The sequence below is a fragment of the Colias croceus genome, chromosome 15 (assembly GCF_905220415.1).
Source record: "Colias croceus chromosome 15, ilColCroc2.1".
In the NCBI taxonomy this organism is placed as follows: Eukaryota; Metazoa; Arthropoda; class Insecta; order Lepidoptera; family Pieridae; genus Colias; species Colias croceus.
The window spans coordinates 3,057,000-3,082,768 of NC_059551.1; the positions used below are offsets into that span (position 1 = coordinate 3,057,000).

At 36.6% G+C, this 25,769-nt stretch overlaps 1 protein-coding gene across 1 annotated transcript in view; it reads right to left on the reverse strand.

Annotated features, from left to right (window-relative positions):
- Positions 1 to 3,382: 3,382 nt before the first annotated feature.
- The window catches only part of LOC123697775 (kinesin-like protein unc-104), an 87,263-nt gene continuing 64,876 nt past the window's right edge, over positions 3,383 to 25,769 (reverse strand). Inside the window, exons 16-40 of the mRNA XM_045644316.1 lie at positions 25,477 to 25,621; positions 24,880 to 25,043; positions 24,020 to 24,134; positions 23,505 to 23,638; positions 22,765 to 22,976; positions 20,383 to 20,559; positions 19,725 to 19,862; positions 19,225 to 19,355; positions 18,804 to 18,968; positions 18,172 to 18,352; positions 17,462 to 17,552; positions 17,270 to 17,368; positions 16,651 to 16,863; positions 16,029 to 16,167; positions 15,682 to 15,802; positions 15,419 to 15,521; positions 14,923 to 15,097; positions 13,554 to 13,666; positions 11,450 to 11,578; positions 10,942 to 11,059; positions 10,170 to 10,296; positions 9,037 to 9,244; positions 8,265 to 8,401; positions 7,625 to 7,726; positions 3,383 to 7,035 (exon numbers count right to left, since the gene is read on the reverse strand). Of these exons, the coding sequence (XP_045500272.1) occupies positions 6,801 to 7,035; positions 7,625 to 7,726; positions 8,265 to 8,401; positions 9,037 to 9,244; positions 10,170 to 10,296; positions 10,942 to 11,059; positions 11,450 to 11,578; positions 13,554 to 13,666; positions 14,923 to 15,097; positions 15,419 to 15,521; positions 15,682 to 15,802; positions 16,029 to 16,167; positions 16,651 to 16,863; positions 17,270 to 17,368; positions 17,462 to 17,552; positions 18,172 to 18,352; positions 18,804 to 18,968; positions 19,225 to 19,355; positions 19,725 to 19,862; positions 20,383 to 20,559; positions 22,765 to 22,976; positions 23,505 to 23,638; positions 24,020 to 24,134; positions 24,880 to 25,043; positions 25,477 to 25,621 (3,672 nt within the window). The 3' untranslated portion in view covers positions 3,383 to 6,800. The remainder of the gene's footprint in view (positions 7,036 to 7,624; positions 7,727 to 8,264; positions 8,402 to 9,036; positions 9,245 to 10,169; positions 10,297 to 10,941; positions 11,060 to 11,449; positions 11,579 to 13,553; positions 13,667 to 14,922; positions 15,098 to 15,418; positions 15,522 to 15,681; positions 15,803 to 16,028; positions 16,168 to 16,650; positions 16,864 to 17,269; positions 17,369 to 17,461; positions 17,553 to 18,171; positions 18,353 to 18,803; positions 18,969 to 19,224; positions 19,356 to 19,724; positions 19,863 to 20,382; positions 20,560 to 22,764; positions 22,977 to 23,504; positions 23,639 to 24,019; positions 24,135 to 24,879; positions 25,044 to 25,476; positions 25,622 to 25,769) is intronic.

The following is a 25,769-nucleotide window of genomic DNA, read 5'->3' on the forward strand; positions in this document are numbered from 1 at the left end:
ACATACGAAAATATCCCAAATTTGACGCGTCAGTTGTCAACTCAAACGTCTAATCGTCGAATAGCACGCTATCTGGCCGTTGGAGCGGCAGATAGATTTATTCCTCAAATAACGTAGTTATTCGATAGATAAGTCCTATTCGTCTATTGAAAAATTGAATATTTTGTTAACTGAAGAATAAAGTCTATCTAGCTGTTTATCTGGGCATTGAAAAATCGGCCCTTAGAAGAATTTAATTTGAATTTCAATCTATTCACGGTCGAAAGTAGATTTTAATGATATTTAATATCGGCGCATGCTCCTACATAATTCAAATTTACACCCATTTACACCACTTCAGTATGTTATTGACAGCTAAAGATGTCATTTGAGTAATCGAAACATAGCTTTAAGTAGATTTTTTTTATTTTCAACATTATTTGTCGTTCAGTTTTTTTTTTCACATCATTCCAATCAAATATATCATAAAACTAAAATAATTAGAAAATTTTATTACTTTTAAAAATAGTCGAATCGAATCGGAATCGAAGTAACACAATAATATGTAAGTCGGGATCGAAGTATCACACATGTAAAACTATTGATTAGTTTTTAATTTAACAAATGTATAAAAGGTATTTATGAAAATTGTTCTCAATAATTATGAATAAATGTATTCCTAATAAAATTGTATATTTAGACTTGGAACTGAATTTATTTAGTAGTATATAAAGTATAGAAATGTATAAATAAGCTGCACTCCTTGTGATACTCTATTAATAAAATATATGAAATCAAAATTTCTTTCATTTTTTCAATAATTCCATACTTTTTGAATTTCTTAGGTTACTAGCAATATGTACCTTCAACCCTGCAAGGCTAAGAAACTCGGGAACTATTAGTCCTATGTGAAAAATTATTTCCGTGTTAGATAGTTAGCCCGCTTATCGAGGTAAGGTATGCTATAATATCATCACGCTAATTCAGATAGGAACCGAGCAATGCGGTAAAACCGCGGGGCACAGCTAGTAATAGTTATAATTATATGTTTCGCTTATGTTGTAACTACGCACATCATTTACTGACACACAATGTAATTTAATATTAATAAATATAGCTTTTTACCCGTGGCGTCGGTCCAGATTAAAGAAAACAGTAGGTACCTAATTGTCATGCTTGTCACATTTTTAATCTAGCGCCATCTTTCGGTATTTATATATTTCGCAGTGATTCAAATGTGCATCATAATTCATAATGGACCTTCCCGAAGGAATGTGATTTTTACGATAAAAAATATCCCGTCCGACTAGGGCCCTTCTGGCCTCCTCCACTCAAGCGACAGCCCAAGCCGAGGTTCGAGATCCCCGTGGCGGGGGGACGCCCTTGTGCATGTCGCTACCAGGGTGAACCTTCAGTTCACCCCCGCGTCCGCGTTAAAATGTAGAAGCCCTTTTGGCTAACATTGAGAGACACCATACAAAAAAAAAGATAAAAAATATCCTATGTCGCTCTCTAGCGACCTAACTTTCCCCGTATAAAAATCACAAATGTTGCAATACGAAAAAAAGAGAAACAAACATACACACTTGTATTTATAATATAAAAATTTAATGTAATAAGGAAATAATATAAGACACGATTTAAGGAGTGTATTATTAGGAAATTGCAAGGGAAATTGACAGTAACAGCGCCATCTGTCCGAATTTGTCACATGCAGCGGGACGGCCAAGTCGAATCTCAGTTGTCGAGGTTGTGCATTTTTTCAGTTATTTTTTCTTAGTGTTAAAATTTATTTTATTGTATTTGCAGTGTCCAGGGCAAAAAATTATATATATGTCGTGGTCATATCGTAGATTTGATCATTTCATGATATGAGTGGCCATTTCACGAAATGGTCGCATATCGTGAAATGGCCAATTTAGTTTGGCCACATCATGATGTGGTTTGGGCAGATCAATGATAAGAAATCGTTTCACGATATGGCCAATTAACGCACGGTTTTTTCATGAAATGACCAAAATTATTTGATCATATCGTAAAATAGTTACATTAATCGTTGGTAGAGGCGCTGCAAGCTCTGTGTTTATGTGATAAGATGGCGGCCGCTGGCGAAAATTAAATTATTCGCAGTTAAAAACTTCATAATTCGTTTAATAACAATATTATGAAGAAAATCATAGCAAAGAATTTACGACGAAGAGGTACGAGTACTATGGAAAATGTGGATATCTTATATGTATTTAAGAAAAAATGCGACTTAAATAAAATAATTTAAGAAACTACTACTATATTATTATAATTGTTTGTTTTTTAAAAAGCGATCCGCTTCTGGCACTCGCCGGCCGCTGCCGCGGCACGCTCGCTTTGCTCGCTCGGCTCGTGCGTTGTTTATCAAAGTGTAACCTAACCTAACCTAATTGTTTTCTATTGCAAAAACGATTCGCTTCTGGCATTCGCCGGCCGCTGCCGCGGCACTAACTTAAATGACATTAAACAAGTTTTTAGAATATATAGTTATTCTGAAATTTTTTAATATTTTATGGACTCTTTATATTTTATACGATCTGGCCAAATGTGGATGACCAAATCGTGAAACGTTGACGATTTAACGATCTGATCAAACTATGTTGGCCATTTCACGATATGCGACCATTTCGTGAAATGGCCACTCATATCATGAAATGATCAAATCTACGATATGACCACGACATATACATGAAATGTATTTAAAATGTAAAGATTATCAACATATTTGTGTAAACAGTTTTCCAATAACATTTAATTTTTAAAATGAATGTAGTAACTATGCTATACTTAAGATATAGACTTATGCTTTTATGGACTTTTCTGTAGGTATAGGGTATATAATATTCCACCATATACTATTATAATTATCTCAATAAATTTTCTCAATCATATATTAAATTTAAAACTTTCCTCGAGAACTGCGGGAGTCATTGTCGAATATAATTTATTATGATGGAAATCGGTTTAGTTAATTCGAACAGACAGACAGAGGCGATGATTTTATAATATGTATCTAGTGCACATGCTTCATTTTATGGCTATTTTTGGCAACTTGGATTAGTTTTGATGGGGTTTTTAAAGATTGCCCTTTTTAGGTAATAAAGCCTTTTTTACTATACAGATAAGATAGCTCACTAATGGCAAAATAATTTAATCGCTCTAGCAGCTTTTGAGTTTATATGTTACGTTCAAAAATAAAAAATATTTTGTCTCTTTATAATAGTTCAACATTTTCCAAATTAATTGAAAGAAATGACCAAACTAATATCATATTCAATGGTACATAGATATTGATTACTCTCATACTCGATTACATCTCTTATTCTACTTATAGCTAAGGAAACGGGCATAGGGATGATAGAATAAAACAACAGTATGGAAATTTTCAAAGCATTTTATTTATGACCTTTAACACTGTGTATAATATATTTTGATAGTACATTTAGAGCAATAAGTAATATTACCAATTATTACATTGTTCTTATTTTCATAAATTGAATGAAATCCATAAATTATATATAGAATATATAATTTCAAATATCGTTCTCGCCCAACAAACAACAATCACTATCGAATCACAAGGAGCCTCCCTAACACGTCGTGAGAATAAAAAGCACTAAACAAAAGCTCCTTCGGCACTTCGGTGCCTCGTCAAAATATTTCAAAATAAAGTACATAGAACAGTCAACTTAATCATCCGCTACTCTATAAAAATAACAGTATAGCTTTTGAGTATACTCTATAAAAATATATATAATCCAGCTTAAGCTGCTATATCTAATTTAAAAAGGTCTTTCGAAATTTCAAAAATACAATTAGACAAGAAGCTCCGCAAAACTTATTTAAAAAAGAAATCTAACTAAATAATAAAAATATATTACATCCAACGCACGGCACTTCCGTGATCTTAAATTTCCTGCTATATTTAACTACGTAAACACCATTTTGCTATGCAAAATACATTATCCTAGTTCATTCGAAAAGAAGAAACATTGGAATGTATAAAAAAATGACTAGAAAAGAACGCGTAATATTAGAAAACAATTTGAGATCCATAAATTATTATGTGAGGTAAAAAGACGATTGCATGATCATGATCAACGTAACAAATTACACATTTGCAAACAATTACAATTTAGTAAAATAATCTCTAGACAAGAGGTGCGCGAGACATATCGTCAAAGTTTAATGCACATACAGACGTTAATATAGGTATTATGTAGTCGGCTAATATCGCTAGGGCTGTTCAAAGCAATAGTAGTCGATAGAAAAATATCCAAGTAGTTGACGACACGTCCCCACCGAAACGAAAACTGCCCACAGTAAGTACCAATCAATTTGACGACAATGTAATAATAACGTATTAAGTTTCAGATAACACACAGCATGCCTAATTTGGATAATACTTCTTGACCTTACGACTATATATTTTATTTTAATCTAATTTATTTGGATACTCTAGTGTTCAGCAGGGTATTCGTCTACGAGTCAATGTGCAAGCCTGTGATCGGATTCAAAACACAAATATAAAGCAATTCGATTATTTTACTCATAACTGTAACACATTTATAATAAACGAAGTATTCAAAGACTTATTTACAACGACCAAAATTCACTTAAGCTTACGAAATTTTTCATGAAATAGATCTTAAAAATACGCTCAATAATTTACATATAGATTGAAAATAGTCACCTAGAAGCGATAGGACAGTGACAATTACAAGTTTACTCAACATTAATCGAAGCTGTAACAAGATTAAAATCGTTTGGACTTTGATATTTGATACGAGAAATGAAATACAATAAATCTACCGTCACATACATTTATCTAACTACGATGACATAAATTGTATCTGATATAACGAAGGAAAGAGCTATGTGTAGCGCGAGGGTAGATTACAATAAGTGTACAACGTAACACCGAGACATTTATTAACAAACTACTATGTGATTGTATGCACAGCATCATTGTATATATGTAACTATATGGCCTACCCTATCACGCAATATTCCTACGCCGCGTACATGACTAGAATATTCCAGAACGATTTGTGACGTTGGACACTTCCGAACTGAACCGTTACAAAACCATCACTTCTACGCCGATAATATTACATTAACCTACTTTATACAATCAAATTTAATTAACATGATAAAAGTAGAAATGAACAATAATCCGTAAAATACAAATAAAAATGTTCACTGGACACGTAAAGAGGGTCAAAAATTATAATCTCCTGAAACGCATATACTACATTTAACTACACATATTATAATAATGTATTTACAATCAATACTAGAGTGAAAAGAAACGTTACGTATGACGTCACAAGGACTACCGCCACATCGCATCGGCCCGGAGCCACAAAATATACTTTACCTCTACCATTCGGGTCATACGTATATACAAGTTAAATTACATCATATAATGCAACATTAGAAGAAAATCTATACTTTTAGTAACATGTTGTTTCGTGTAAATTCATCTCACATTAATGGAGTCCACTCGACATCGCCGGATAATACTTTTGTGCGCAACTCTTTAAGACCATTAACATTATATTGCACGTAACACATTTATAGATAAAGTTAACATGATTGGCATATTTGTTGTCATTAGAGTCTTTGCATATCTAAAATCTAAGACTACCACAGATAAATAATTCGAATTGATGATTCGCAGCAGTCAACTAAGCGTTAAAAATATTATTATCTACGTTATTAAGTATGCTCTAGTAAAAACACAATCTACATTAACTTCATAAATAACAATAAATATCGTCGGCCTAATTTATCACAATTCATTCACTACCAACACCTGCTTTCGGTTTAAACGCGACTATGAGTTATAAAACTTAAAGTCGACATAAATTATAAATCTATACTATTTATTCCAGTTCGAGATTACAGTATTATAGATATCAATATCTTAAATACAATAATAAAAATCTCAAAATTACAGATTCTAATTAGACTGACGATATGAGAAAAATTTGGCGAGAAATGTAAACAACATCGATGCAAAGACAATAACGCTAACAATATTCGTCTAAAATCGATTACAAATACAGTTCAAAGTTTATAAAACGTGTGCGTCCCGCGATAGATATTAAAGCCGGCCCATTCCCGGGCTTTCCCTAAACATACAATTATTGTTCTCAAACTCTCTGTAAATAGCTCTCGTACCCTCTCCCTCAGTGCACCGGTTTGGTCCCAACTCACACTTCGTCGACTCAAACAACCAAAGTAACATTGAACATATACACCTATAATCACTATAGAATAGACCGTATCTCGCATTAAATGCAATCAATTAATACTGTCAACAGAGATATACAGCGCAACATCGCGCTAAAATAATTTATACTATATTTATACAACTTATTTTAAACAATCGATAGATACGAAAGGTCCTCGCGGAGGACGCGGACAGGGAGTCTCGAATCACAAAAAATACGACATTCACTCGTGATAAGCAAATAATCTTTGGTAACTTCATTCTACCAAACCAGTCACGTAAATTCGTTCGGCGCCCCGCTTTCGTTCGCTACTAATCAAAAGAGACGTTCTCTAGATGTAAACAACATTCACACTACAAACACACCGCGGGCGGTTCCTTTGCACCGAAAGTTGAGTGTCGCTTTTCATACGAAAAGCGGCACCACCGCCGCGTCCGTTCAACGCAAGCCAAAATACGTGTTCTCTTTCTCCTTCCAAGTGTGCGAGGCTACAATCCTATCCCCCAGTGTAGTATCGCAGCGAACGAAAGCGTGCGCGTGTGGTGTGAGCCGGCCTCAATATCTAGCGGAGCGCGGTGCGCGGACCGGCCTGTGCGCGTACACCCGCCCGTCGGCGACGCACTTAAAAAACGAGGATAGACTCCATTGTGAGGGTGTCTCATGCGGCGAGCGTTTGCAGCCCCTTATCGAGGCCCCCGGGTGTGGGGCCCTCGGCTGCGGGGCCCCCGGGACCCCCGGGGCCCGCTGGGGCCCCACCGCGCCGACCTGACCGCGACCTGTGCGCGCACACCTTTATGCGTGTATATTGGATTTGGGCCGAGCCAGGTGCGCAATCGCTTACGCTAGCGCGACAATGGCGTGTGTGCACTGTATACTTTTGTAATTATGTAAAATTTTTAGTGACGATTTTAAGTAGATTAATTATTCCTTTAAAATATAAAACAGTAAAAGATACATTTCAATAAACAAGTAGAAAAAACTAATAGGGAACAAAGTATACAATTGCAAATACCCCATTGTCTGTGGAATTATTAAAATGTAAACTACATTAGCAATTTTATGAGAAATTCTACAAGCAATTACTCTAGAAGCTACTTTTTAGCATTATTTGAAAGGAATCGTTAAAAACCCAGTAAATATCTGATAGGAATTGAACCCACACAAACGACTCCTCATAAAAAGGGGAATATGGAACATGATATAAATGTAATTGCATAGTGATTTGAAAATTTCAACTATTTATAAAAACATTCACAGAAATCGATCAACAAAACAAAACTTTCAATATTATTTCACAAACATTAGCCATTGTGAGATATGAATACCTAATAAAAAAGGACATTTTTATGAAAGAAACTAAAAAACAAATCAACGCTCACCTTATCTGTCCGGCGAGTAGAGGGTTGATGGCGTAGAGCCAGTCGTGCACTTCCTTATCACCGAGTGTTTGCAGCAAGTAGCCGCGCTCCTTGCTCACCACACTGGAATATTCAAAGAAATAATAAGTTTTTTTATATATTTTATAAGTAGGTAATTGGAAAATGAATCGGATGTTTTATCATTATGGATTTTAGTTACAAAAGATTGTATTAAAAAACTAAATTATATTTTCGACAAAAAATGGCCATAAACTGTCGATGAAGAAGAACTGATACTGCTGATTTTGATGATGCTGATTGTACTGGTGATGATAATGATGATAAATATTATGATGATGATTGAATGTATGAATAAAAAGAATGAAAAATTATTAATTGTATCCTATATTGGACACAAAAGCCAAAAACTAAATAGTTATAAGTAAAAAATTACAAATTATGATCAAAAAGATGATGATGACGATTATATTAAAAATGGTGATGATAAACATTATTTTGATAATCATTATTATGATTATCAAAATATCCAAATTATCCGCAATTTGTTTTAATCTATAATTAGATTAAGTTCCTAGTTAAGTTATTTCAGAGCAATAAAGTATAAATAAATAAATATATATATATTTAACAAGAAACCCACCTGAAAGTGTTGGGCATGCGGACCATTTGCTCCTGGTCCTCCGAGTACTCAACGTGTGCATTCGCAAGATTGATTAGAGCACGTTCGATCGGGTCACGTTCATCGCGGTACATGAACACGTATGGTCGACGGACCACCTGAGGGAAAAGAATATATATTTAACAATTTATTGTACATATATAAATTTATAAAGAATATAAAAAAATCGATCACCAGGCGGGACTCGAACCCGCATCCTTTCACGCCAATCCGGGGCGGATGCTTGATCAACTCAGCCACCCGTGACCCGCCAGATTTATTCTTTATAAATTTATATTTATAAAGCATTTGAATGCCATAAAACCAAAAACATCAAATTCAATTTATTGTATGACTAAATTATGTGTAATAATAATAAATTGAAGAAGAAATTTTGTTTTTTTTTACATTTATTTAAAGGCAATATAGTTTATAGGTATGGATTGTGTAAAAAAATCTATTTATACTGATAAGCAATATCTGACTAATTACAAATCAAGTTCCAAATGAATTATTAGCCTGTAATAACTCTCGCTCGGAGCGGCTGTCATTGCTCCCGTGCAAACGAGATGCACTATTTAACCCATCAGTGATACAGACAGGTTATACCCGAAATTAAATGTGGGGTCTATGTGGACCCCAGCTTAATATGTTATTATATGTGGGGTCTCTGTGGACCACAGCTTAATATATTATAAAACGTGAGGTCTGAAGAAATGTTTAATGTGGGGTCTGTGCGGACCCCCGCACTCACCAGCCAGCGCTTCTTCCAGCCGTGCGTGCCGTGCTGCAGCACGTTGAGGTACCCGCGGCGCGCGACGGCGGCCGACACGCGCACCTCCTCGCACTCGGGCACGTACAGCGCGCCGCTGCCCGGGCCCGCCAGCACCCCGCTCGCACCCAGCCCGCAGCCCCACCCAGACATCGACTTTTCGAGCAACGCGCGTTCCGGGGAGCACAGCCTGTATATGGGTAGGTTTGTGAACATACTGTATACTACATTCGTAGCATATTGTATACATGTCGTGGCCATATCGTAGATTTGCTCATTTCATGAAATGGCCAACATAGTTTGATCAGAATATCGTTAAATCGTCAACGTTTCACGATTTGGTCATCGACATTTGGCCAGATCGTATAAAATATCTTAGAGAGTCCATAAAACATTAAAAAATTCAGAATATTTTAAGAACTTGTTTATTGTCATTTAAGTTAGTGCCGCGGTAGCGCCGGCGAATACCAAGAATGGTTTTTTCAATAGAAAACAGGTTAGGTTAGGTTAGACTTTAATAGGCAACAAATAAACAATGCCAGAAGCGAATCGCTTTAAAAAAAAAAAAAACAAAAATGGTCGCATTTCGTGAAATGGCCATCCACGTTTGGCCAGATCGACGATCTGGCCAAATGTGGATGACCAAATCGTGAATCGATGACGATTTAACGATCTGGCCAAACTAAATTGGCCATATCATGAAATGAGCAAATCTACGATATGGCCACGACATATACATTTACATGTTTTGTGAATATAGATTAAATATATATTTTTAGCCAGGTATATTTGGGGAGAAATACTTGCGATCGGTCATGTAGAGAATAATAAAATAGAGCCTGTATTAACACGGATTTTTATGATATTGAATTGATAGTTACGGTCCTGTGCACATATTATATTATGATTACATATAAAATAGAATAGAAAACACTTTATTGCACCATGAACACAAAAACAAAATTTTCAGAAACGGGAACTTAAAATAAATGTACAATTTGGCAAATGTAAATATGTATATTGTATAAAAAATAAAAATAAGACATACTATAAATCCACCACAATAAAAATGCAAAATCAATCTTATTCAATTATATATGAAATAAACTACTCACTCGAAGCTACTAGCGCTGTGTATGGAGGACAGCAGGCTTGGTGTCGAGATATCAGCAGACACGCCTTCGTCAACCGGAGTAGCGGGAGATACAGCTGTCTCTACTTCTTTGTTTGTGCCTATCCGTCCTGGAAACGGTAGATTAATAAATACATTATGTAACATATGGAAATTGACGAAAAAGACGTATAGAATAGAGCATTGTAGTTATCCGGTAATATATATAATTATAGATGTAATGGCGCATAAAGCTCTTCTTTCTTTCTCTAACGAAAGTGTGAGTAAAATTAGTTTTAAATAACATAACATTTTGAGCCAAAACATTTCCCACATTTTATGCTCATTTCAACATTTACAAAAAAACAGTGGTCAAAATAACTTGCAAAAAGATCTACATGGTGTCCATATCTTTGTCTATTTACCTATGCTGTATAATTTAAGAATAACAATTTATTTATTTATTTTTATAACATGGCGGTGTGGTTACAAGCATTTGGAACTTCCCTTTTAAGTTATATAAACCTGTAGTAGGGAAGTTCCCTCTTCCTCAATTAAATATAGCAACATGCTAACAATACAACAATACAAAATTTACTTAATTTAATACTAAGAAATAAATATATAAATATAAATAAGAATACCTAACTAATCACCCTATATAATCTAAGAATAAATAATGAGCCTGTATACTCTAACAATAAACAATCACCCTATATAATCAAATAACAAACAAACAATCACCCTTTATAATCAAATAACAAACAAACAATCACCCTGTATAAGCTTGACGAACTTGGTGGCGAGTTCCCGCTCGCGCGGCGTCATGTCCCAGCGCTCGGGCAACTCGTGCGCACTTTCCGACGCAGCTTTGGCCGCCATGTTGCATACCTCCTGGACGGAAAAAAGTAATTACGTATTTTATAGTATTTAGTTTTAGTTTAGTTTAGTTATATAGCTTTAGTACATTTAGAATTAGTATTTTTATTAAATAAGGCTTTTTTTGAAAATAACAGTCGAAATCAAGTTTATAATCAATTTATTATTATAAATAACGTGGCAAATAAAAGCGTTGACATATTGGTAAAAAAATTACTCAGAGGTGATCGATCGCCCATAAGATAAACTCAAAAAAAGAACATATTTCTGTAAATATTTACAAGTTACCCTTAAATACTTAGAATATATTTCAACTGAACTTTTAAACGTACAAGTGTATCTAAAAACATTCTTTTTAATAACAATAGACTCTTAAATAAATATTTAAAATACATTTCAACCCACCTTTTCAGTTTTAGTAAAGTCATTAGGCGCAACAGTGTTCTCATGTCCGTGCCTCAAGCGCTCGCGCAGAGCGAGGAAGTGTCGCGTACGACCGACTTGCTCGAGGCGGGTCATTTTCTCCAATTCCCACTGAAATTGTAATTTCAATTAAACACAAATTTCTGTATCTTAAAGTATTGTTGTTAAATAGAAACTTCATGTCGTACAATAAAAATTGATAAGCAATTTTCGTTCAAAATGTTAAAACTTTATGTCTAAAAAGTACCAACACACATAATATACGGAACCAACACACATAATATATTGACTCAATGATTTCTTCTTCTATAACAAACCTAATTTTATAATTTATATTACTTTATAAATTTGCCTAAAAATTTAATTCTACTAAGCAACACTTAATTTCAGCACTAAAACTAACAACAACTATTCTTCACTTCAAACTGAAAAAAGTGTAAAAACTGAGTGCAAAATAATCATGCGAAAGGTGCTAGCAAAGTGCAAGAATGTTACATGTTAATGCATAATGTCAAATCTCAATAGAATAGCGACCCTTATTATTATTTGATACATATTATGTAAACTTTAAATGCTCATAGAGCCACAGGTGCATAGAATATATATCTGTGCTGAATTATCAATCAATATCCCACAAAGCAACACAGCAAATATATTCAAAAGCAAGAAAAACTACAAGCGATATCAAGCATACATAAACTTTGCAGCCAATACAGATCATATTATCAGTGATCTACAAAACCCAACACTACAAGCTACTAATATGACTACTCTACAAGCATGTAACTAATATGAACAGATACGTGAAACAAAAAATGACAAAATATGGGCCAGTACACAAATAACTTTCAATAGCTATTTAGTATGAATGGTAGAGGAACATCGAGTGAGTGATTGCGCACATACTAAATAGCTAAGAAAACATTTGTGGACCTGAAATCTATCGATAACTTCCAGCGGCCAATCATAGATCACTTTGCGCCAAATGCGTTTCTGTACGAGTGAGAAAAAGGTTTCGTTAATGGCCATTACTAGTGCTAGAGTATTCAATCAGGCTTTTAGCCATTTAACTGTATTGAATGTGATAACTGAACGTGACAACGTCGTTTAACTAAAAAGAATTAAAAGTATTATGAATCAACTTGAATCAAATTGAGAATTTGATTCGAAAGTAACATAGTGTATGTTCATGTTTATTAGATGTTTAAGAACTATCTACTAGTATCTTACAGTGAAATTAACTTCCGATGTTGATGAATTTTATTCGAAATTAAATATTGATAACATAAGTTAAGTTTTAAAAGAACGGGTTTTTTAAACTATATTCTTTTTTACTCAAAAACAGGATTAGACATTGTCACGTCAAATCGCTTTAAGAATTATTAAGTATCAATTCATTAATTTGGACATATTCATTTCGCACTACAAATATATATAGCATAGCAACCAATAACGCTAACACTACTAGCTTTCGGACAAAACGTGAGCCACCAAACTTGCGATATCAAACAAATTTTGTACAACAATCGGCTCAATAGTTTCCTTAGTCCAAAAAAACATTATTAACAAATTCGATTCGATTCGATTTTCAAATCGATTTTACTCATAATAATTCGATAGTTCATCATTCGATTTTCAAATCGGTGATGGTTACATCCATGCACGAATCGGTACAACCGTCGCCGTTCGATTCAAACCGGTGCGCCAAAGTGATGATGGTAACAACGACGCATCCGTCATGCACAAGTCAACACAACAGTTATGCCTACTCACGTACCTGCTTCAGGGGCAATATTGGTACAATCTGGAGCAATTTCAGTTGTTTTCTAAATTGCCCCTTTATTTTTTTTATTTTTTTGTGTGGTGATTCTCAATGTTAGCCAGAAGGGCTACTATATTTTAACACGGACACGTGGGTGAATTGAAGGTTCACCCTGGTAGCGACATGAAAATTGCCCCTGCACTATACATGTCACAATTAAGTCCAATTCTAATATTGCCCCTGCTGCAGGTACGTGAGTAGCCGGTCCAACTCTACGTATAGTCTATGTTCAGTCTGTGGTCAGTCTATGGTCAGTATATGTACCTGGTGGTCGAATATGAGCGAGTCGCCGCGCGGCCGCCAGCCGTGCAGGTTCTCCTCACCGCGCACGTATGTACCGCTAGTGTCGAGTACCCGACGCTGGCGGCGTTGTACTCCTGTACGGATTAGCGAGAGTTGGTAAATGTTAAACAGACAAATGAATTAGCGACCGCTAATAGTATAGCTGTTTAACTAAGAATAACTTTAATTTTGTCATTGTATAAATCAACTAATATTAGTAACTCAGCCACCGGAATCACAGACACAATAGAAAATCTATTGTCGGATCGGGCCATCGCTGTCTGAGCGATAAGACCACCTGTTGTGCTCTTTAAAAATAAATAAAAATAAAAATTCTTTATTGACAATAGTTTTACATTTTGAAATACTGTGAAGTCTCTGACTCCCAAACTAGGTAAAAACCTGTATGTCAGGAGCCAGCGCCCTCTTCCAAAGAATATTCAAGAAATGCCAATAAGAAAAATAAAAAATAAAAATGTTTAACAAACAAAAGTAGAAATTGTTTTTTCCGGCATGCATATGTGTGTTTTAGTGTTTAATCCTTGAATGTGTGTGTGTGTATTTGTGTGTGGGACTGTGTGTGGGTGTGTGTTTGAGTGTGTGTGTGTGTGTGTGTGTGTGGGTGTGTATTTGTGTGTGTGTGTGTGCTCTTTGTTACTTATATATTATGTATCCTTATTTGTACTTTTCTCTGTGGTGCACAATAAAGAATTTTTGTTGTCGTTGTTGTCTCCAGTCACAGCACACGCACGCACTCACCGGGCTCGAGCGCGCGGTGCAGGCTGAGCTCGTACACGCCGGTGAGGCGGTCGGCGCGCGGCCCCTTCGAGCCGAACAGCGCGCGCCGCAGCGAGCGGCCCGTGCGCGCCTCCCTACCGACCACCACACAGCACACGCACGCACTCACCGGGCTCGAGCGCGCGGTGCAGGCTGAGCTCGTACACGCCGGTGAGGCGGTCGGCGCGCGGCCCCTTCGAGCCGAACAGCGCGCGCCGCAGCGAGCGGCCCGTGCGCGCCTCCCTACCGACCACCACACAGCACACGCACGCACTCACCGGGCTCGAGCGCGCGGTGCAGGCTGAGCTCGTACACGCCGGTGAGGCGGTCGGCGCGCGGCCCCTTCGAGCCGAACAGCGCGCGCCGCAGCGAGCGGCCCGTGCGCGCCTCCCTACCGACCACCACACAGCACACGCACGCACTCACCGGGCTCGAGCGCGCGGTGCAGGCTGAGCTCGTACACGCCGGTGAGGCGGTCGGCGCGCGGCCCCTTCGAGCCGAACAGCGCGCGCCGCAGCGAGCGGCCCGTGCGCGCCTCCCTACCGACCACCACACAGCACACGCACGCACTCACCGGGCTCGAGCGCGCGGTGCAGGCTGAGCTCGTACACGCCGGTGAGGCGGTCGGCGCGCGGCCCCTTCGAGCCGAACAGCGCGCGCCGCAGCGAGCGGCCCGTGCGCGCCTCCCTACCGACCACCACCACCGACAGGTCCTTCGTCACTATGGCCGGCCGGCCGCAGTTCTCGATCTGCAACAAAATATACAAGGTGTCACGTGAAACATGTTACGGCCTGAATAGGATCGATAGGCACGTCGATTCCCGTTATAGTGATGTATTAAAAACAGACCCTTAATTTTTGTCCCAATTTTCTTTCTACGAAAACAAAGTGTGGATACGCAATCCCATGACGTGTCAAAAGCTCAAAAATTTTTTTTTTTTTTTTCTTTTCATGAACAATAGGGAAGCGTTTGAATTTTGACATAATTACTATGAAATTTGAAACAAGAATATTTTATGAAAACACACTTTTTACATGAAAAACACCATTAATATCACAGCGACTCTCACCTCAAGATAAGCGCTGAGCGTGATGTAAACGACTTCGCCATTAGCGCTAACTCGGTTGAGCAGAGGCGAACCGTGCAGACTGCTATCCCATGCGGCTTCGAACCTGGTACCGTCACAAACATGTTACATAAATTAAAGGAAAATTGTTGTATTTTGAAAAGCATTTCCATTAATAAATTTAAAATTAGGAAAAAATGTCAACTGTTACTCTGACAGAATTAAATAGAAAACAATAAAAAAAACTTTTTTTTCTACCCGCTTACCTAAACACAGCTCGGTCATCAAGATTAGGTCTTTCTCCCGGGAAGAGGCCAAGAGACAGAGCACCGTCTTCATCACCGTCTGTAGTATCTTCATTCGCCTCAGGTGTATTGCGGATACGGCCTAAAAGGAACAAAATGTTCAATACCCATATAAAATGATTTTTACTACGTATATGCACTCCACATAGCAGTATTTTTATCTGAACATCTTTTGAGTACTGAAATAAAATTGATTTGAGTATAGTTTACAAAAAGCTCATTGAAAAATAGTCTTTTCTTTGATGTAATCTACAACCTAAGATCTGCTTTTTTGTCACAAAATTGTATATCAATAAAAATAAACTTACCAACAACCAATTCCCTCACATCAGTCCACTGCAAGTCAGAAGATGGCTCGTGCAGAATCGTGATACGAATACGGCGTTGTATGCCCTGGTGGAGCAGGAACAGGCCACGGCATGGCAGCTCATCGCTGTGCTCAAATACCTGGTAACGTGGAATATTATAAGAAATGTATAAAATTGTTGATATGTTTTGTATTACAGATGGAATGTCAATCTTGAGCAAAAGATTAAATGTCAATCTTGAACAAAAGATTAAATGTCAAACTTGAGCAAAAGATTAAATGTAAAACTTGAGCAAAAGATTAAATGTCAATTTTGAGCAAAAGATTAAATGTCAATCTTGAGCAAAAGATTAAATGTTAATTTGAGGAAAAATAAAGTAGAACGTTTTGTGTATGATGGGGTAGAAATAGTCGGATTTTACAAAATAAAAATGGTAGTGAAAAATTTATATTACTTTAGTTGACAGAACCCACAGTAACCAACAATTCTATTAAATTATTATGTTTTCCATAAACTATATATTATCAATATTGTGTATCGAACTTTGCTTAAAGTTCGTATACATTTAAAACAGAGATAAAGTCATCACACATACATGAATAGAAAGAGATAAAGCACTTACCGCAGGCACATACTCCCCACTAGGCGCGAGCTCGCAGATCTCGAACCAGACCAGCAGATCGTGCTTGGAGTGCAGGTGCGAGGAGCAGCAGGGCGGGGCCACGCTGGCGGCGCCCCACTTGGGGCTCCGCACGGGCGCCGAGATGGGGATGGAGGGCGGCAGCATGCGGCGCGGGGGCGTGCGCCCCGCCGCCGGCCCGTCCTGCTTCGCGTCCTGCACCCCATTGCCAGATTGTAATAACACACGCCGCAACTTGCGCACACACTTGTGTAAATGAGAAGAGAATAATATCAAAGTGAAAGTTTCGCAAACTGCCCGCTTCACTGGCAGATTGGAATAAGCATACAGGACTCGCAAGCCCCACGGACAGATTAGAAAATAGAACCATCTTGATGATATACTTGTGTTAATAAAATGAGAATAACATCAAAGTGAACTCAGGCAATCCTGCCATTGAATAGCAAACATGGTTATAACTTAAAACACAAGTTTTAAAGATTACCTTTTATCTTATAATGAAATTTAGAATTTTGAACTTCAATTAATAATAATCATATTTTAAAAACAAAGTCAATGAACCAAAAAAATAACATTTTAATAATCATTATTATTAGCATACCTTGTGTAATGGATGTTGCTGGTAGTGTCCGAAAACTTCAAATACGATTGGTTGCGTCTTGATGTATTCTACGAATGATTTCGTGACGGGCACAGTAATCTATGACAAAATAAAATAGTACAATAATTCTGTCAATCAATATACATATATTATTTTAACAATAATTTTAATCATTGAAGCGTTTCAACTTACATTTTGTACATGGTAGAAGCCAAGAGGCGTGTTCTTGCCGGCGTTCTTAACTGGCTCTGTTGAGAACGCGTCTTCGTTGCGATGCAGGAAACTATAAATAAAAAAATAAAAATTATAAGAATCAAATTACCAGATACTTGGCAACTGTACTTTAAGCACAATTCAGGTACAAGTTCAACTTAGAATGCATTCACGTGAACTCTTTTTCTAATTTAAAATGGTTAAGCATGAATTCGGGAAGGTTTGATTGAAATTTGAACTGCGTTGAGCACTAATAGCAAGTTTAATTGAAATTAGTAAAAAACTTCAAAGATCTCTATCTCATAGATCAAATATATAGGACAGGCATTGCCCGCAGGACAGGCATTGCCTAGTGCGGGAACCAATGATTTTATTTCCTGTGTTTTAACGTTTTTCTTTAAGAAACTGTATTAAGCACTATTTAATGTATGTATTATGACTGATGTATACGTGTCTTAAAGAATAAATAATTTTTACTTTACTTTACTTTAAAAAATGTTATTTGTGCTATTTAAAGAAATATATACATAAGTTGAATATATACATAAGTTGAATATGTTATCCTTAAAATAATTTGGCGTATTTTTCTTCGATTTTTTATTTGTTTATTTATTTATTTAAATACTTTATTGTACTGCCAACAAAAATTACAAAAAGAAAACTTATACTAAACTAAACTTTTTTCTTACTTGAACTGGCAGAACACGTCCGCGTAGTCCGTAGCAACACTGTGCGCCTGCAGCACGGTGACGCGGAACGTGAACTCACGACCTGGCGCCAAGTGATCTGGCAGTTCTTCCTCCTTCAGCTCTGATGCTAGAGAACTGTCTCCGCGACCGCTGTCTGCGTCACATTCCGCTGCTGCTAGTTCTGGGATAGGGTTAAGGTAAATTGGTTAGTTCTGGGCATTTGATGACGATAGTTCTGCGTGAAATAATGGAATTATTCTTTGGAAGATAAATTGCTCTGCTGGCAATTCTGATATGCACAAAGTTCCACGACGTTCAATAAGAATCAAATATGGTTAGTTTAGTCAGTTAGTTAAATACAATTGTTAGTTTAGTAAATTGCGCATAATTTAAATACTTTGCGACTAGTTTCAGACACTGTAGTATTTATCTTATGAGATCAAAATACATTTACAAATTAAATATTTTACAGTAAGTTCCCGATATTTATTTAGGAGCTAAAAGCTCAACCGCTTCCGAACCCCAATATCAGTTCATTGAAAAAAAATTCTGCATATGAATGGTTGATTTTGATTGAACATGTCACAACAGAATGTGAGTGAAATTAAGAAAACAATATTTCAACTCCTTACCTTCAATTTTGATATTAGAATCTTGGTCAGGTCGATCTTCTAGATTCATCGCGTTATTTTTCTCCACAGTGGATAAGGTCTTCAATCGTGACCGAGTTGGCACGATGTCGTCATCGAACGAAATCTTCGCGGACTGCTTCACGCCCGCTACGAATTCTGAGTTATCTATAGAGAAGATGCAAAATTGAAATATAATATAATTGACTTAGAATCTGCTTTTATCTAATAGATTTTTAAATAAATCAAATAACATGCTAAGCTAATTTAATAGAAAGTAAATGTTGTAATTCAGATGGTCACATGGTCCTTCGAGTAATCCACATAACAATAAAATACTTAAATGTATGTTTGGTCCTCCGAGTCAATTTATTTATTTTGATAATACTTGTTTTTAGTCAGAAACTTAATCTATAGTACTTACTTTTCTCAGCGTCGACTACCGCCTGTACGGCTACACGCAAGTAGCCCTTCACGTCTCCTTTTTCGTTCACTATGGCCACCTTGTGAATGAGGGGAACCGGGTACAGGAGGTTCGAAAGGTAGACAAAGCTCCTGTAAACATTATTAAAATTACTTTCTGTTTAAACGTATGATAAAATGGAAAAATATATATTTTCTGAAATTAAGTTCAACTTTATTAAAAAAACTTGGAGTGCATAAATTTTTTCGTTATTAAGAAAACTTAGTTACAACTAGCTTCCGCCCACGACTTTGTACGTGCATCCCCGTTTTTCCCCGTCCCCGCAAGAATTTCGGGAAATCCTTTCTTAGCGGATGCCTAAGTCCTAACATCTACCTGCATGCCAAATTTCAGCCCGATACGTCCAGTGGTTTGGGCTGTGCGTTGATAGATCACTATATCAGTCACTTTTGAGTTTTATATAATTATATAGATATATAGATATAGTTATCAAATCTTACCGTCCAACTAAACGGAACCATGGGAATCGGTCGTAGAATGGGTCACCACCAGTCACTGACTCGATGTTATGATCTGGTGAAGTCGGTGACAGTTCGGCTTCGTTGTGATACATCTCGCGCATCAACTCCAACCGTTGCCTGTCAAAATTGAATCTTATTGTCATACCATTAAGTTTTTAATTTGCGCACCTAATCTAAACGTACACGTGCATAATGAGTAGGTAAATACATTTTATAGCATCTAAAGCTGTAGCACATGCGAGCTTTAATAATCAGAAATGCTAAATAATTTCGATTCTAGAATGCTGCTCAATAATATACCTTACAACCAATGTTACATCGACTAGTTTTGCTTGCTACGTGAAACACGTACACATCACATGTGTGGAACCGCGTGCATTTATTTCAAAAGTAACCAAAGAACGCACCAATAATAATTCTTCTGAGCTTTGCAAAGCGATAGTGGAATTTACGCAAACAACGCACACGTTTATACTCGACGATCACACGTACACCCATAGCGGTGAAAAGCTTAGCGTGGCCGACTGTGACCAAACATGAGCAGGCAGAAACAAAACGGACTATCCCACAGCCAATGCCTATCCTGTACGATGAAATTTGGTCGGAAACGCCGTTGTTTCTCCCTTGAGGTACAAACCTCGAAGGCAACAAGTTGGCGAGCGAGAGGCGCGTTTGGTGCGCGGCGGCGGACAGGCACTGCAGCAGGTCGGGGTCTGCGCGGACCCCACTGGCCGGTCTCTCCGGGGGCTCCTCCTCCTCGGGGCACGCGCCCTCGTTCATGTTGTATATCTGGCGCATCAGCTCCAGCCGATGGCTATGGAAATATACGCCTTGGAGTCTAGCAACCCGTAACTGACCTAAATCTGCACGTGAAAAAACTTCCGATATCCTATCCCCTCTACTAACCTACCTCTCCGGATATTCGAGCCCCTTAGCTAACCTAACCTAACCTCCCCACTGACTAAACCCTTCTATTAACCTTTCTTTTCCACTAGCCTAAGATCACAGACTTAACCTCAAAAATCTTTTTCCATTATGTCTCGAATGATCTCGAATATTCACACGGTTTTAGGACCATTGTTGCCAGCGTCAACGCGTCATAGATATATTTGTATACATTCGAATAAAAAGCGTTTGTAAAATAATATAAATAAGCAGCAACTAAATCAAGCGCTATATTTAACGTCGCCAACTATATGTTAATGTCTAAAATGTACTTACCTACGACATTATAGTATAGTATATTTTTATAAAAAAAAGAAATATATAACAAAGGCTACAGCATAAATAATTAATTGAACGTAGTCGTAAATAAATTGTAAAAAATAATTGTAAATAAATGCAAAATAAAACAAAAGTAAATAAAAAATAATTTAAACAATAAAATAAAATACAATAAATATTAAACCAAATAATTAAACTAAGTGGAATTGTAGCGAAGTTTTTACAGAATATTTATTATTCCATTGAGAAAAGTAATAAGTATTGGAAAGTTTAATAATCGTAAGAAAATCTAATTCATTTTTAGCCAACTATTTATATTATTATTCTACAACTACGTATAATATTTTCACATACCTAATTCTAATTCGTTAAATATAAAAATCTAATAAACAGCAAGTTTCACAGAGCGAGTGTCAAGAAGAAATTGCTCTTTAAAGAATGTATTGATAAAATAAAAATATTCATCAGTTTTTTAGAAGTGACGTCATAATGCATTAATATTACATTTCCCACACAATAAAAGATAAAGATTAATAAAAAAATATAATATAACCTAACTTTTTTATACACACAACCACATGCGTTCATTTAACAATAGGCATAAATCCATTCAAAAATATTTTGTTTATGCTCACTATACATTTACCTGATCTACATTGACATTTAGATATTATAATATCTATGTGTAATTTGCATCTACCTATCAATTGATACCTATTTGACTTACTATTTTCCAAAATTCTTTACATTTAACACTATCCATGCAACATCCAAACAAAATTAACTTAAATAATGACTAAAACGATACAGTCACTCACACATTACCACCCATAAAATTCAGGATTTAAAACTTGATTTAGTAATTATACAATCTATTAATTTACAACCAGCAAAGTCACGGGGAGAAAGCCTCCCAATCAAATGTATCTTTAATATCTGCATGTATCATACTGAAAATCAAATAAGTACAAAAAAATTGCTATGATCCACACCACCACTACCTTTTTAACCTACTTACCGCAACTTCTCCAGCCAATAGTGCGTTGCGCCATTTTTGCATTTGCAGGGACGAGTACTAAACCTATTAAATATGGCTACCTCTCTACACTACATTCACCCAATCATCCTAACACCTACTACATTTCACCCCCCCTCCCTTCTTACCAAACTTTCCCCCCACTTACCGCAATTTCTCGAGCGCCCAATAGTGTGCGCTGGGTCTATACTCGTCGTCTATGTGATCACGTGGCGCTAGTTCCTAGTACTAAACCTATCCTATCTACACTCACTCATCATCTATCACTAGATACCACATCACTAATGCCCTAACACCTACTTTCACATTTCAAACACACAAAACTACCTACCCTACCCCCGCTTAGTAAGGATTAAAATTTGGTAATTTTCCCTTCCCCTACTAATTTAGCCATTTATCCGGGGGGATAAAAGTATAAGTGGGGACTTACCGCAACTTTTCGAGCGTCCAATAGTGTGTAGCGCCGTTCTTAGTGTCGGTAACTTCCACAGCAATAACAGTAGGTGCGCTGGGTCTGTACTCATCATCCGCATCACGTCTAGTTCCGAGTACTAAACCTATCCTACCTATTTACACTGCACTTAACGCATCATCCATTACTAGATACCACATCACTAATGCCCTAACACCTACTCCCACACTTCAAACACACACACCCACACAAAACCCCCCATTTGGTGATTAAAATTTGGTATTTTTCCCTTCCCCTACTAATTTAGCCATTTATCCAGGGGGATAAAAGTGTAAGTGGGGACTTACCGCAACTTTTCGAGCGTCCAATAGTGTGTAGCGCCGTTCTTAGTGTCGGTAACTTCTACAGCGACCACAGTAGGGGCGCTCGGTCTATACTCGTCGTCCGCGTCATCTCGTGGCGCTAGTTCCGCGGGCAGGGGGGAGTATGGCGTGTCGGTGAGGAGGGTGAATTGGAACTGCACTTTCTTGCGCAGTTCCACGGATATCGCGTTCGCTTCCTGGTAGATTTGAAAATAATTAGGACATTATTAATAATAATAAATTCTTTATTTACGAGTAACAAAGACCCATTTTAAACACAATACACAAAGATCACTAATACACATATGAAATTAAGCTCACAATCATAAAATATAAAATTAACATGTCACAAATAATAATAATCAATGAAACATGTACATAAAATCACAGAAAAATTACATTTTAGAAAAATTACATTACACAGGATGTTTGTATGTTGTTGTTTTTGTAACCTATATAGGTACATGACTGTGTTGTTACTATTCAGAGAAATACCAGCGAATTTCGCTTAATAGTAACAACATCTAAGGCTAATAAAGGTGGCCAGTTAATTATAAAGTTTCAGCGATTAACATATTTTGTAATACATATTAATAGACAATAAAAAAATCGTTAACGTTTGCTCAATTGTGTGCCCTATAAAACAAAAATTATCCCCTCTAACAAAGACACCTTGTATTTATTGTATACCGTTAACTTTCTAACCTTGTTTTTCTAGTACTAACCTTGAGGAAGATAGCATTTCCCCACAAATCGTCACGTAGCGAGGTGAACTGATGATACTTCCACTTGCGGAAGGCCCATGCTGCTAGACCCACTTCACGAGCTGACCAGCATTCCGTCTCAAATAATGGGTTGACTGTATTAAAACACAGAATGAAATAAATATTTTTCAGGATCAATCCCAAACACATTCATAAAGTATTTTCCTTGTTTCTAATCGTGTTAATGGAGTGATGAAATAAGTAAAAAATGTAAGCATACAATATATTATTTAATATTTATGATTATCACTATCACAATCTCTACACAAAATTTACACATTAAATTAATTATTACCCACAATTTAAAAACACATGGGAGAAGGAAAGTAAACAAGTATTAAATTTTCCCACTTCGAATTATATAAATTTCAAGGGTACTAAGTACTAAGGATATAACATAGTGTTTTTTTTTTTTTTTTCTAGTTACATAGTAACTTATTCAGTTATAAATAATTTGAGTTTAAAAAATTACTTACCAAATATATCTTCATCATTATGGAAGTCTTCAGGCGTGTAAGAGCTATACATAGACATAGTCACGCTCTGTTCCTCCACTTGACGTTGCAACGCGTCGATACGCGCTTCGTAGTTCTGTATTATATTAAGGTACTTAATTTAAGATCTTTATGTAGCTAAATAAAGTAGTATTTTAAGACATAACGTGGTATAAAAATTAAAATACAAAAAAATGAGTCAATTATGAGCAACCCAAAAAAGCACTCAAACTTAAAATAAGTAAAAAAATCAGGATAACTGGTGAAATATATGAAAAAGATTACTGGGCACTCGATTCCTGTTGCAATTAGGTGATAATTTTGTCCCAATTATGCTATTAAACAAGATATGCAATCAATGTGATCAGAGGCATGGCGCATGTCTACTCGCTGATGCCATTGATCACATCGATTCCATCACGTCTTGGCAGCACAGTCACAGGAGTCCATGGTATACGTTCCATTTTCACGTACATAATTTACATAAAATGAATACAATATTTTTTGCTCAAATTATTATTACAAGGTCGTAATTTAATCCTTAATTTTTATTTGTTTAAAATATTTTTATTTTTACAGATGCGAATGTAACTCTGTCTGTCCGTCTGTCTCTTTTTCACGCCTAAACCAATGAATTGGTACTGATTAGTACAAAGATTAAACCTGAGCACATAGAACAGTTTTTATCCCGGAAATCGATAACGGCAGCTATGCGGGTTTAACTTTTACTACACGAAGCCGTGGATGGAAAGCTAATATGGTCATTTAATGTTAATCCAATTTCAATAACACAAAAAGAAAATTGTATGTCATCAAACACACTATGTATATACAAATCTGACCTTTCTCTGCTCCTCAAACTGCTGGTCAGCGTGTTCCTTCTCCTTGCGGAACTGCTCCTCGAGCGCACAGAGACGCTTCTGCATCTCCTGCTTGAGATCGATGCCTTGCTTCTCCAGCAGTTCGCACTGCGCGAAGTCCCAGTCTACCGTTTCGGTTGCGCTTTCTTCTGTTTGGAGAAATGATTATTTCAATTTTGGTAGCATTTTATGAAAATCTATGAAAATACTAGCAAAAATTAGGTGATCTACTTTTATAAATTCTGATTCTGAAAATGGTTCATCTCGGAGAGCGTTAGGTAAAAGAATTTGATTTTATAGTTAAGTAAATTTTGAATTCTTGTCACTTTGGTATACAATTCCAAAGAGTTTACATTTACTTAATAGCTCGCGCTCACAAAAAATGCCTCATATTTAAATAAATAATTAGTAATTAAACTGACAATGGATAAACAAGCGCAATTATCAAATCCTTCCTTCAATTCACAATTTTCTATCTACCTATCAACCTATTTCCGCCTCAATTTAAAACGCATATACCTTGATAGGTAGATGATAGGCTGAGGCCTATCCCCAAAATATTATATAAAAACAACTCACTCTCCGGTACTTCAGTATCAGTAGTGTCCGTGATAAGTTTGTTCAGCGGCTCCTCCCGCGGTTGTCCGGGATGCGTAAAGCGGAACACGTGGTTCTTGCCCAGGATCACACGGGACCCCGTTTTCAGGATTATTGGCTCGTTTACCTGGTTTGGATGGTAATTTATTTGTGGGATTAGATCTTTAGAATATAATTATTCTGGTTATAAACGACAAATATGTCGAATAAGTTGAATATAATATTTGTTTGAGGACAAACGATAATTCAAAAATATTATTTTGACTCAAACTGAA